At 39.8% G+C, this 14,750-nt stretch overlaps 1 protein-coding gene across 1 annotated transcript in view; it reads left to right on the forward strand.

Moving 5' to 3' along the window:
- The window catches only part of LOC107549291 (receptor-type tyrosine-protein phosphatase eta-like), an 18,436-nt gene extending 4,231 nt beyond the window's left edge, over positions 1–14,205 (forward strand). Inside the window, exons 7-23 of the mRNA XM_016230331.1 lie at positions 293–547; positions 765–1,025; positions 1,176–1,424; positions 1,652–1,912; positions 2,508–2,762; positions 3,358–3,612; positions 3,880–3,979; positions 4,085–4,129; positions 4,218–4,226; positions 4,331–4,418; positions 4,579–4,669; positions 9,162–9,235; positions 9,340–9,474; positions 9,789–9,905; positions 10,040–10,200; positions 10,312–10,447; positions 14,047–14,205. Of these exons, the coding sequence (XP_016085817.1) occupies positions 293–547; positions 765–1,025; positions 1,176–1,424; positions 1,652–1,912; positions 2,508–2,762; positions 3,358–3,612; positions 3,880–3,979; positions 4,085–4,129; positions 4,218–4,226; positions 4,331–4,418; positions 4,579–4,669; positions 9,162–9,235; positions 9,340–9,474; positions 9,789–9,905; positions 10,040–10,200; positions 10,312–10,447; positions 14,047–14,178 (2,624 nt within the window). The 3' untranslated portion in view covers positions 14,179–14,205. The remainder of the gene's footprint in view (positions 1–292; positions 548–764; positions 1,026–1,175; positions 1,425–1,651; positions 1,913–2,507; positions 2,763–3,357; positions 3,613–3,879; positions 3,980–4,084; positions 4,130–4,217; positions 4,227–4,330; positions 4,419–4,578; positions 4,670–9,161; positions 9,236–9,339; positions 9,475–9,788; positions 9,906–10,039; positions 10,201–10,311; positions 10,448–14,046) is intronic.
- Positions 14,206–14,750: the final 545 nt, after the last annotated feature.

Below are 14,750 nucleotides of genomic sequence, written 5' to 3' on the forward strand. Positions count from 1 at the left end.
CGGAGTATGTTATAAGAATGATTCACATTTCCCCCATGTGTATTTATTTTTCACTTGTGTCCTGATTGTTAAAAACAGAAAAGAAAAGAAAAACTCACATTTGTGAATCTACATACAAAGCTCACGTTAAAGATTCCAAAACAAAATACTGCCTTCCCCCTTGTCAGTCTATTGTTCGTTTTTTGGCCCACCTGTTCACGTTTCATCCTTTATGTATTTCTACTTTGCTTGTGTCTTGTGTGATGGTTTTTTCAAATCATCAATTATGACTTGCCCTTCTCTCCCCACACAGAACCAGATGTGATCAGGAACCTCAGCGTGAACAATATCACAACATCATCTGTGTTTCTGAGATGGGAGGAACCATTCGGATATAGATCTTTCTTTAAACTTCACCGGACTGATGATAAAACAAATAAAACTACTACTAACACTTCCTATCACATCAGTGGTCTGACTGCTGGAGTCAGTTACACATTCTGCATCACTGCTGTGGCAGCAGATCAATCAACAGAAGGAGAAACTGTCTGCATCTCACAATTCACAAGTATGTAGAATTATAAAATCAAATTTTCTTACTATATAGTAGTGACTATATGTAAAACTATAAAATATGTTATAAATGTTATAAGAATAATGCCTTCCCCCTTTTTAGTCAATTGTTAGTTAATCTGTCCCACCAGTCGGCATCTCCCCCATATGTATGTATTTCACTTTTGTTCTGATTGTAAAAAAAATTAAAATGCTCTTCTCTCCCCAAACAGAGCCAAATATGATCATAAATCTAACAGTGTCTGAAATCACACCATCATCTGTGTTTCTGACATGGGAAGAACCAGTTGGAAATAGATCTTTCTTTAAAATTCAGTGGACGGGTGATAAAACAAACGGAAGTTCAACAACTAGTAACACTTCTTATCACATCACTGATCTGACTGCTGGAGTCAGTTACACATTTATCATCACAGCTGTTGCAGCAGATCAGTCAACAGAAGGAGAATCAGTGGTTACCTCAAAATATACTAGTATGTTTTCCAACTAAATGTTTCCTGATTTTTCTAGCCAGATACTCATATTATTGACTGATTCCTTTCAAATATATATACATCTTCACTACATTAGGATTTCAGCATTCACATTTTAATTCCCAAATATCTGTTATTTTTCACTCACAGAGCCTGACGTTATAATGAACCTCACAGCTGATGATATTACAACATCCTCTGTCTTCTTAAACTGGACTAAACCGAATGGTCAAAGCTCCCGTTATCGTGTAGAATATGAAGATAAGAATGTGATCACTGAAAACACCTCCATCAATATAAATGATCTGATTCCTGGAGCACAGTACACATTCAGAGTGTTTGCAGTTGCAGCTGATCATTTGACCGAGGGAAGAGCCAATCAGATTTCACTGTATACCAGTAAGAGCTCTGATTAGATGTTTAATCTGAGAGATGCTTGAAAACAGCTCATATTTACTTGCATTGAGCAGAACACTGTACAGCAACTTCTCACTGAGTTCTGGCCTTATTACAATTGTTTTATCAATTCATAATGGCACAACTCATACTTACTCATATTTACAGTCATACTTTATTTAATTCCCCTTTCATCAACATGTATGAATTGCTCTTCTCTCCCCACACAGAGCCAGGTGTGATCAGGATTCTCAAAATTACCGAAATCACAACATCATCTGTGTTTCTAAAATGGAATGAAACAGTTGGAAGTAGATCTTTCTTTAACCTTAATTGGAGTGATGGTAAAACATCCAACCATACAATAACCAATAACACATGGTATAACATCACTGGTCTGACTGCTGGAGTCAATTACACATTTATCATCACAGCTGTGGCAGCCGACAATTCAACAGAAGGAGAAACTGTCTGCATCTCAAACTATACCAGTATGTATAATGATAAAGTATCTGTTCTTTGCTAAATAGACTGTTTAAACAAACTGACCCAAATTTTTTCTACTAATATAATTTTATTAGTAGCTACTTGTTTTAATGTGAGGAACCTAAAACATATGTGTTCGGTCACACTTTAGGGACCAATTCCCACCATTAACTACGACTTTTGCCTCAATAAACTCCTCTAATTTGCTGCTTACTAAGAGTTATTAAGGTAGTTGTTAAGTTTAGGTCTGGGGTAGGATTAAATGATCCAAAATGTGGTCATGAAGAATAAGGCTTTAATATGTGCACTAATAAACAGCCAATATGCTAGTAATATGCATGTTAATAAGTAACTACTTAAACATGAGAATTCGTCCCTAAACTAAAGTGTTATTGCATGTTCTTAGTTGTACACATTGACTATGTTTTTATTGTCATAACCTATTAATCCTCAGCTTTGTCGGCATCTTATTTTAGCACGGAAAATTGTACAGTGTACGTTTGATTCTCACAAATTCTGGTGGAACTACATGTGCCATGTAATTGTATAATTACAATTCCCACTTTCACCAACTCATTTATTTTTCTTTTCCCCACACAGAGCCAGATGTGATCAAGAAACTCAGAGTGACTGATGTCACAAAATCTTCAGTGTCTCTGACATGGAATGAACCAGCTGGAAATAGAGATTTTTTTAGAATTCAATGGAGTGAGAAAAGGAAGTATGTAACAACTACTAACACTTCCTATCACATCACTGGTCTGACTGCTGGAGTCAGTTACACATTTATCATCACAGCTGTGGCAGCCGACAATTCAACAGAAGGAGAAACTGTCTGCATCTCAAACTATACCAGTATGTATAATGATAAAGTATCTGTTCTTTGCTAAATAGACTGTTTAAACAAACTGACCCAAATTTTTTCTACTAATATAATTTTATTAGTAGCTACTTGTTTTAATGTGAGGAACCTAAAACATATGTGTTCGGTCACACTTTAGGGACCAATTCCCACCATTAACTACGACTTTTGCCTCAATAAACTCCTCTAATTTGCTGCTTACTAAGAGTTATTAAGGTAGTTGTTAAGTTTAGGTCTGGGGTAGGATTAAATGATCCAAAATGTGGTCATGAAGAATAAGGCTTTAATATGTGCACTAATAAACAGCCAATATGCTAGTAATATGCATGTTAATAAGTAACTACTTAAACATGAGAATTCGTCCCTAAACTAAAGTGTTATTGCATGTTCTTAGTTGTACACATTGACTATGTTTTTATTGTCATAACCTATTAATCCTCAGCTTTGTCAGCATCTTATTTTAGGACGGAAAATTGTACAGTGTACGTTTGATTCTCACAAATTCTGGTGTAACTACATGTGCCATGTAATTGTATAATTACAATTCCCACTTTCACCAACTCATTTATTTTTCTTTTCCCCACACAGAGCCAGATGTGATCAAGAAACTCAGAGTGACTGATGTCACACAATCTTCAGTGTATCTGACATGGAATGAACCAGCTGGAAATAGAGATTTTTTTAGAATTCAATGGAGTGAGAAAAGGAAGTATGTAACAACTACTAACACTTCCTATCACATCAGTGGTCTGACTGCTGGAGTCAGTTACACATTCTGCATCACTGCTGTGGCAGCAGATCAATCAACAGAAGGAAACACTGTCTGCATTTCACAATTTACCGGTATGTAAAATGATCAAATATCTGTCCTCTTCCCCTTTGTGCAAATCTTGTACAAAACTCCCAAAGTAACTTTTAATATAATGTTGTGACTCTCAATGTTACTAACGCCATCAGAAAATTACATAATACCCATAATGTGTTTTTTAAGGATAATCTATTGCCTCTTAGTGTATCATCTTTTCATTAAGTGATCCGGATAATATAATGAACAAGGTTTTATTAATAAAAAAACATGTTTAATTATATTATGTAATAATTCTCATGTAGATTCCCCTGAGTCTCATACTCCACTGATTGTTGGCGTAGTGTTGGCAGTGATCTGTTTTCTCTTCATCATCACTCTCATTCTCTTCTTCTATTCAAGAAGGTGAGTTGCCATTGTCATCAGAGAAGTAAATACTGGATATATTTTAAGATACAAAAGTCTTTCAGATTCATTTTAGTAACATTTCTTTATTACTCTCTATTACAGACAAACCAAAAAACAATGTCCCGACATCCCTGTACACACCATTAGGTAACATTGTTTGAGATGTTTACAGTAAAAAATTTTCTTTGACAAAACTTAAAATTGTTAATGCATTAATTTTTTCTTCTATTTCCAGCAATAAAATGTAAGTAACTGTTTCATTATTAATCTATTCATTTTTAATGTTGAAACATTATTATTTTACACTTTATTGTATATTTTTTTTACGTGTTTTTTTATGGTACACAGTAATGTTGCTTTGAGAATAGAGGATTATGAAGAGTACTTTAAGCAGAAACATGCAGATTCCAACTGTGGTTTTGCTGAAGAGTATGAGGTACACATGAGAAACACAAATATGTATTTTTTTTTAATTTACACACTTCTTCCTATGACAATATATTATCAAACAGTTTTACTCTGGACTTGTCACAGAAATTAATTTAGAAATTAGTGTTTTCAAAATCTAGATCTAAAGAAGTGCTGTGTTGTTGCAGGAGTTGAAAACAGTTGGAACGGCACAGTCCAAAAACACTGCCCTGGCTATTGAAAACAAGCCGAAGAACCGTTACAGCAATGTGCTACCTTGTGAGTAGACTGACTGTTGCATGTTGTACTAAAAGGTGGCATGAGTTTTCCCCAATCACAGGCTTCAATCTCTAGCTGACTGATAGATTGTACCCAGACTATTCACACTGAAGTCACATTGCAGAAAGTCAGATACATTTTCAGTTAATTTCCTGAGGTGCAGAGCCAAAGCACAACCAAAATAATGTTCTCCTGCAAGATGCATAGTTTATTTTGTTAACCGCTAGAGGGCCAAAAGTTGCATGCTGTAGGTTTAAAGAAATAAACAAAAATGAAGAACAGAGAATACATTCAATGTAGACTCAGGATTATGATTATCTAAACTAGACACAGGTAATAACAATCAGAAATCAAGAAAAATAAGAAATGAATGAACAGGAAATGTATACAGACAATATGTGACAGAAATGATCAAAATTTTAAAAAAGGGCTTGGAGTATAACAGAACATGATTGGTATGATGCTTAGTGTTGGGAAGGTTATTTTGGAAATGTAATAGGTTACAGATTACAAGTTACCCTATTTAAAATGTAATAAGTAGTGTAACTGTTTCAATTACTTTATTAAAGTAATGTAACTGATAACATTGGATTACTTTTTGATTACTTTTCTAAATTTCTAAATACAATTGATATTCAAACTATATTCATTAAGATGTGAATTAAAAAATTTTTTTTACTATATGGCTACTCTTTTTAAGGCATAATTTTTATTGTATTTACTTTCTGGATCATTCTCTTAGGATCTCCTCCCTTCTGTGTGGATCCCTGTTAATTTTCTGTCTATATTACTCTTCCACTAATTTCTCTCCCCCAGTTCTCTCTGTCTCAAAAACAAAGCATCACATTTTATACTTATTTTCATGACACTTTATAACAGTACAAGTTTTCTGTAAAAACATCAGAAAATTGTTAAATGAATGTAATTATTGCATTTAAGTACACTGAAAATGATCAAAAAATAATAAAAAGGAGTTAAACAAATCTTATTTAATTATTTAAAATTATTTTTAAAGAGACCTTGTCATCTGGTGTGACTGTACAGGCCTATCTGTCACACCAAAGGACGTTTCAGCCTTATTCTGTCAATTAATGATCTTGCTATTCCGAGCTAACCTGTCGTTAGCGGTAAGCAAGACACATTTGCAGAATTTTCCATAATTATGTAGTTTAACATGTAGTGGTTCCAAAAAAGTTAAATATTTGCACGATTATGAGACAAAAATTTACCATGTGCATGTCATCATCAAGTTCCTATGTTTTCAGAAATGTATGGATGAAAGAAATTATTGCCATTTACTAAAATAGACACTTGTACAATTATGCCGGAGGTGTTTATTAACATTTTTATGCTTTTCTTTTTCATTTATAAAAGTTAAACCATAGGACAAAAGTCGGTGATGACCGACGAATTGGGATCTCGCCAGAGAAACCAATCCACTACGAGTGTAAACTAAACTAGCCAATGCACATTGGCATGCGATTATTGCATCCAGCTGCCGCTGATCACAGCGTGAGTATAAGAGGCAGCAGGTGCACCGCATTTGCCGGTGACCCGGCAGCTCAGCGGTGGTACAGCAACTGTGGCGATGGAACGCGACATCTCCGTTCCCTCCTTCAGGGAACGAGGGTTACATACGAAACCGAGACGTTCCCTTTCAGTCAGTCACTCTCGACGTCACTTCGGTGATGATCGAAGAATTGGGATCCCTACCAACACGCCACAGGTGCTGCCCCCTCCTGTGTAGGCCTCCTGATCCTTCCTATAAGGCAGACGATAGGACCGGGCTCTACACAGAGAAGGTCAACTACAGTTGTTCCTCGCAACCCAACAGTAGGACTTGGATAACACTGGGAAAGCGTGCCCTTCCATTTGGAAGAGGACACACTGTAGAGTCACCTCCTCCCAGAGGGGGTTAAGTGACATTTACTCACGTGGAGTAACCCCGAGGGGCCCTACTGCACATGGAAGTCTCTGAGATGGCTCAAGGCTGCTTCATTTAGAGATGGCTGAACGTGGTCTGCCAGGGGAAACACGGCCCTAGTAATTGTACCGTGGAAATACACATTTGGGGGCCAGCTGTGTGCCAGTGCGTCCGTACCGAGAATTGCCTCGGTTAGGGAGTAGAACCACTGGCAGTGGGTGGTTTCTGGAGATGCAAACAGGTCTACCTGAGCAACTCCAAACCGTCTTCAGATCAGCTGAACCGCCTGGGGGTGGAGTCTCCACTCTCCTGGAAGTGCTGCTCGAGACAGCTCGTCGGCTGCCCCGAAGGCGCCCTCTGAGGCGGTTCAGGGCAAGGCGTACTGCTAGCAACTCGAGGCAATTAATATGCCAACGCAGTTGGGGACCCGTGAAAACCCTGAGACTGCGTGCCCGTTGTATGTGGCCCCCCAGCAGGTGGCCGAGGCATCCGTGAATACCACAGCATGCCTGGATACCTGTTTCAGGGGCACTCCTGCCCGAAGAAACGAGGGATCTGACCACAGGCTGAAGGTTCTGCAGCAGGCCGGTGTAATCTGAACCTAGTGAGTACCGCGTCGCCACGCCCACCTCGGTACTCGGTCATGGAGCCAATGCTGAAGCAGTCTCATATGGAGCAGACCGAGCGGAACTACCACCGCAGCTGCAGCCATATGCCCCAGGAGTCTCTGAAAGAATTTCAGTGGGATCGTCGTCCTGCCTGATAAAGTCTTGAGGCAGTTCAGCACCAACTGAGCACGTTCCTGAGTGAGGCGTGCTGTCTGGCTGACCGAATCCAACTCCATGCCGAGAAAAGAGATCTTCTGCATTGGCACAAGTTTGCTCTTGTCTCAGTTGACCCGAAGACCCAACGGGCTGAGGTGTCTGAGCACCAGGTCCCTGTGTGTGCACAACTGATCGCGAGACAGTGCGAGTATGAGCCATTTGTCGAGATAGCTGAAAATGTGCACCCCCCGTTCTCTCAAAGGAACAAGGGCTGCCCACCACTTTTATTGGGCACAATGAAGTAAGGGCTGTAAAACCCAGACTACCGAGGGAATGCCCGTGTACCCCAAAGCGGCTCCACCATTGAGGGTGGTGAGAGCGAAGGAGCTACAAGATTTGTTTCAGGCAGTAAAAGGTGCCTTCCACGATCTTGTGAGCTCCTCCTGCGCCTCCGGGATGAATGGCACTGGAGGGGGGCGCTGAGAACCAGCGCGACCTCCACCGAGAAACCGCTCATCCAGCCTCAAAGGATCGGGACGTGGTGGAGGATTCCACACGAGCCCGACGTCCTTGGTGGCCCGGGAAAGCATAGCCGTCATCTCTGGGTCTGGCTCGGACAATGCTGTCACACCTGAAGGGGCAACGCAGCCGAGTCGTCATCCCCAGAGAGAGAGAGAGAGCCCTCCAATGCAGCGATTTATATCTGGTCTCGAGGGGGCGAACTGAAGGAAACGGCCGGCTTCCTCCACATTGTAGAGGGGCCAACATGTCCCTCCGGCCGCTGCACCGGCTGCGGAGTGCTTGAGGGGTGACGAACTCCCTCTGGGGAAGCCGTCACTGTGATCCTCAAATCACCTCTGACTCCGCCGGACACAGCGCCACCCCAATTGTCGAGACGAACACTGGATCGCGGCAGAGGGACCCCACCACGTTTGACATAACGGAGTCTTTCATGCAACTCCGAGATGGTCATGTCCCCACAAGGGAAACATGCACCATCCACGAACGCTTGCTCAGCATGCTCAATGGCCAGACACGTGAGACAGCGATCGTGACCGTCCCGAGGTGCCAGATAGCAACCGCACCCAGAAACGCACGGGTGATAAGACATCTTTAAAAAGACGCGATCACCCACATTGCTCTTTTAGAGAAATGCTATTTTTGTGCTTAAGCACGCAGGGGAGCTAGCCACCGTACACTCCTGGTGTGGCTGTCTGCACGAAGATGATTTCTGTTCTCGCCGTGCGACCGTGACCACCACTGCCGTGCCATAACGCCCATTCTCGCTTGTCTCTCTGCTTGCAACCCGAAGTAGAGAGCAGTAGTGATGCACTACCGCTTGGCTCCAAAGCGAAAGAATGAATGAATGCGATGCACCTGCTGCCTCTTATACTCACGCTGTGATCAGCGGCAGCTGGATGCAATAATCGCATGCCAATGTGCATTGGCTCATTTAGTTTACACTCGAAGTGGATTGGCCTCTCTAGTGAGATCCCAATTTCATCAATCACCGACGTGACATCAAAAGTGACTGACTGAAAGGGAACAACAGGTCCATGTTTACTGAATTTTAAATAACGACAATATTAATTATATTCATTTTTGTCTTGTGGGACAGTGAAAATGCCATGTCACGTCAAGAACCCAATTAAATTTTGTAATTTAGGTACATGTAAATAGTTACTTCCCAACACTGATGATGCTACAATGTAACCTTATATCCTTACATAAAATCAGATGCATAATTTTGAGTTCTTAATTAATAACTACTTTCTGATACTAATTGTATGTTTGCCTTCAACAGATGATGCTTCAAGAGTGAAGTTATCAATGTGTGGCAGTCCCTTTGATGACTATATCAATGCCAACTACATCCCAGTAAGCATATAAAGAGAAGTGGAAATTTCGGAAGCGTTTTTTTTATTGGTTATGTCTAAGCATGTTTTTCACTCTTCTTTTGTTCTTTATTTTTTTTTTAACAGGGCTATAATTCAAGAAAAGAGTTTATAGCAGCTCAGGGTCCACTGCCCGTCACAGTTAATGAATTCTGGAGAATGGTCTGGGAGAAGAATGTCTTCACCATAGTGATGCTGACCAAATGCAACGAGATGGGACGAGTAAGTTTTCATTGTGAAATATTATTATTTGGCATTTTTATGCCTTTATTTCGATAGGACAGAAGTTAGACAGGAAGCAACGTGGGGGAGAGATAGAAGAATGGATCAGAAAAGGTCCCCATCTCAGGACTCGAACTCTGGACGCCCAAAGCACAATGGCACTGAATGTTGGCGTGCTGCCTATGAGGGCTATCACCACCGACCATGACTATGACTAATAATATGTCACATATTATTAGTCACATTGAAAAGTGGTCAAATGTGAAAATGTATACTCAGAGAAAAGATAACCTGCACTCTGTCATTTTCTCCAGGTGAAATGTGAGAAGTACTGGCCATCAGGGACTAATCATTATCAAAACATCTCTGTGACAACCACCTCAGAGATAGAACTGGAGAGTTGGATCATAAGAGACTTCAGAATCAAAAATGTAAAGCAACACTTCCTGTACCTGATATCTCCATTTATTCCTTCAGTAGTATATAGGAGTGGATTTTGTTGTTGTTGTTGTTTTTAAATATTTTATTGTAATATTTTACAATAATATTATGGATAATTCTGTAGGTGAAAACAGCAGAAACTCGCTACGTACGTCAGTTCCACTTCACGGCGTGGCCGGATCATGGAGTTCCACAGACCACTGAAGTCCTCATTGACTTCAGACACCTGGTCAGAGAACACATGGACCAGTACTCGCGCCACTCTCCAACTGTGGTGCATTGCAGGTAAGTTCCTATTAACAAGCATTCACAAATTTACATTACAATGCAAACATCAAATTTGCCATTTGTTAGTTTAAACTTTTATTTTATTATTTGACTTTCACACTTTTTTAGTGCCGGTGTGGGAAGAACAGGGACCTTCACTGCCATTGACCACCTGATCTTCCAGATTGAAAGAGACAGCATGGTGGACATCTACGGAATTGTTAATGATATGCGCATGCACAGGCCTCTCATGGTGCAGACTGAGGTAAGATTTTCTGGGGATCAGTACAAGTTAAGCTTGTACCTCCTTTTAAAATGAAAGTAAGTGCAGCCAGCTTTTAGAGCAGAAATGCGAGGCTTATAATTTTGTAAAAGCACTTACTGTAAGAAAGCAGACTGAGCCAGATGATTCTTTATTGAACACATGGGTAAACAACAGGTGAATGGCAGTAGAAATCAGACACAGATGTAGAAGATGACACAATGATAATGCAGTTGGTAATGATGGTACACACAGAGGAACCATGAGGGAGTCATGAAGAGAACACTACTGAAGGGTAGTGCAATCAGAGAGTCCTCTATGTACTGTAAGACTAGACAATGAGGGTATGTGATGAGTATATATGGAGTCCTTGATGACCAGAGTGGAGAGGGGGCGGTCTGGTTGACCATGTCCCTGAGGAGCTGGATGGTTGGGATGATTGTAGTGGAACATGGTGAGTAGGGATGGTCCAGAATGTCACCTTGAGTGACCTACAGCGTTGGTCCGGGATGGTCCACAGATATGGGCCATTGTATTGAGGAAACTACTTTCTGCATGGAAGACAGAGGGCCTCATCATACACTAGACGCAATGCGATGCCAGGCACGACGCAAGTGTTTTTTTGCTATTTTTAGCCCGATGCAGTTATCATTTTCATGTCCAGTGCCACATTGTTTAAAGAGCAAATGCACTTGCACCCATCTGTTTGCCTATGGGTGTGCTGGTCTGAAAATGAGGTGTGTTCAGGCACATTGTTGGTGCGTTGCTATTTTAAAGCAACTGAAAACGATTACGCCATTGTCAATGGCGCAGTATTTTTTAGTATTGTTTATTTAAAGGGCGCGTTAGTAATATGCGCCTATAGGTGGGTGCACAATGCGTGTATACTCTGCTTATTATACACACAGGGAGACGTAGCGTTAACGTGCCAAATATTAAAAATGAAAAGATTACAATGTAAAAGATTATTATTGTGTACATAAAGATAAAATGCTTACATGTCATAATGGATAGTCATTGCATGTATCAGAATTACCTATTTGCAGTAATGATAAATGAAATTAGTCATCCCACGCCTGCTTCACCTCAGGGTGCTTTGGTGGAATCCGGCTTGTCCCATAGATGATCTGCTCGTGTGCTTTAACCTCGCACACAAGAAGATCTGTTTCCTCTCTGGAGAATTGTTCAATCTTTGCTCTTGCAAATTCTGCCATGTAAATAGCGAATCCACAATGGTGCAAGTGCAACTGGCTTTTAAAGGGAATGGGAGATGAGACTCTGATTGGTTTATTGCACATTATACCCAAAACACACCCATGACTCATTAAGAGAAATTCCATAATGGTGCAACCTGGAATCCCTCTGTGATGCTAAACCTTCACCAGACCTGGTTGCCCTTGTTCTTCTCTAGATTATTCCATGCACTTCAGACCATGTGCTTAGATCATTAAAATAGGAAGTGACTCTAGAGCTGTTGATGTTGATGGCTGTAAATTCTGAGGAAACAGGGGATTAGGTATGATAGCCTGAAGAAAAACTGCCCAGCAGCTTGAAGAAAGCTTCCAGACTGCATATGAATTGTGGACTTGTGGACCACAATTGTGGACTATGTAGTTCCAGAAGACATGATGGAACAGTATTTGTGCAGTCTCAAATGATTTTGGTAACCCCTTTAAAAAAAACAGGTGGCAGGTCTTAGAGAAACAGTCAGTAGCCACCAGGACACAGGTTTGACTACTGAGGAAGGAACGTTGGTTGTGAAGTCCACCCCTAGATGTGACCATAGATGATGAAGTGTAGGCAGTGGAAGGAGCTTTCCAGCTGGAAGGCTGTGAGGTACTTCGGACATGGCACAACCTGGGCATAAGTGGACAAAGCTCTGGACATCATGCATCATCTGGACACATTCCAAGTTGGCACCACCAGTGCTTTGTTGCAGAAGGGCATACAAGTTTGGGTTGTCCCTGGATGCACAGAGCCCAGAGATGAGTGCAATGATTATTACACTTATTCTAGAACAATAGATTCTGGAGCAGACCCTGGAGAATCACTAAAATGGAATCTAGAGAAGAACAAGGGCAACCAGGGTGGGTGATGATGGGTGTTGATGTGAATGCCTTCTTTAGTTGCTGGAAGGATTGAGCCGCTTCAGATGGTGAGGGGAACGGCAATGGAGCTGAAGTTTCAGAACATGCATCTGTCAAAGTTTGAGAAGCTGAAGAACCATTCTTTATTTGTGGTTGGGGGTGGGTCAGGATTAGATAGCTTAGAATTTGTTTATGGTCCATCTGGACCAGGGGTGTCGAACTCAGTTCCTGGAGGGCCAGTAGCCCTGCAGAGTTTAGTTCCAGCCTTGCTCCAACACACATACCCATCTAATTTTCAAAAAAGCCTGAAGTACCTGATTAGCTGGATCAGGTGTGTTTAATTAGGGTTGGAGTTAAACTCTGCAGGGCTGTGGCCCTCCAGGGACTGAGTTTGACACCCCTGATCTGGACCAATGACTGCGTTTACACGGACATCAGTAATCTAATTATTTACCTTATTCTAAATAAGCCAATATTATGATTATGGTGTTTACATGAGTTGCTTTTAGAATATTCCTTTCATGTTACCGTTTTACATGTTATAGTACATAGTTCGATTAATGGCACACGTCATTACGTCCCCACATGACGCCATCCGACGTCCCCTCCAAAATTTCACACATAAACATATAGTTCATATTCGTGATGATGACATGTACAGTTTTGGGTGTTTCATATTTAATTTTATGAAAGCTTCAAATGCCGTTAATTATTTGTACGTGCATACAGACGACGGCGGTGTTGAAGTTCTTTTATTGGCCGTCAAATGGTTGACCACTGCCGTGTGTGTATCCTGTCGCAAAATGCGGCGAAAAGTCCTACACAACAGTAATAATGTGATTATGGTGTTTACATGTCTATTCTGCACTTCAGTAATGCGACTAAAATAGGAATACTCCACGTCTTAATTCGATTTCTGTTTACTTCGATTATGACTTTAGCCGGATTAAGGTAATCAAAAATCTCTGTTTACATGGTAGATTCTTAATCAGAGTATTGTCTTAATCGTATTAAAATCGTAGTAAATGTACTCAGTGATGGATCCAAAGCCCAAATTATTCTGTTGAATGTATTTTGTAGTATTTTAACTGTAAAGCTGTTTTAATAATCACTGTAGGATTTATGATGAGCTGTCACAGTGACAGAGTAAAATTGGATAAGACGTTACATAGAAAAGTAATAATAAGCTATTTTTTTCATATTGTATGTTAACAAGCGTATTGCTTACATCATGCAGATATTCTACTTAAATATATTACTTAGCCAAACACTGTGACCTTTTTTTTTTTTTTTTGGACGAACAAGGAGGAGTCAGTCGAAATTATCTGTCGTAATTAACATTATGAAACAAAAATAGTCGATTGAGCTTAACTCATACTAAACTGAGAATATTTCTTTTAGATGACATTTACATAAAAATTGGTGTTGACATTTGTTCTACAAAGAAACTGCCAAAGTAAGTTTTCATACTCAGACTCATATTTTTACACTATTTCTTTCTGTTTTCTACAACAGGAGCAGTATGTTTACCTCCACCAGTGTGCGTATGACATAATTCGATCAAGAACTGGAACCAACGTGGACTTAATTTACCAGAACGCAGCAGCTTTCAATATCTATCAGAATGTAAATTATCAAAAATCGTAAATGTCCATGGCCTCAAGATGGCCATTGTCCCACAATTATATATATATATATATATATATATATGTCCTTTACATGTAGCTGGATGTAATTTATTTCTTGCACAATACTCAAAACTTTTGAGTACTGTTTTAATTTGAATGAATACATTTAAAAGTTTACACTGGAAAAATACAACCATTTTCTATGATAATAATTTAAAGTAAACAGCAAGTAACTGTATTTATGATATTTCAATCAAGAGAATTTCAATCAAGAGATCTTTATTTTTTAATCTTTATGTCCAAAAGAGATCATTTTATAATATGACAATCTATTTACTGCAATATCAAACAACTGTATATTTTAGTAGTGACATGATTGGGGGCCTTGTGGGATCTCTAGTTTAAAAAAAAAAAAGTTTATATCTTCAATGTTATTTAGAGAAATATAATATATCATGCATCGTTTAAAAATTTAGAGCAGAACAAAATAATTTTCCTTTTTACACACAAGGCACTCTCAACCTATCAGTGTACACGATAAAAATGGAAATATTGTGTGCTGTTATAGTGATAATTAGAAATTAAGAAAAT

Source organism: Sinocyclocheilus grahami, unplaced genomic scaffold (genome assembly GCF_001515645.1).
Source record: "Sinocyclocheilus grahami isolate Dianchi unplaced genomic scaffold, SAMN03320097.WGS_v1.1 scaffold367.1, whole genome shotgun sequence".
NCBI lineage: Eukaryota > Metazoa > Chordata > Actinopteri > Cypriniformes > Cyprinidae > Sinocyclocheilus > Sinocyclocheilus grahami.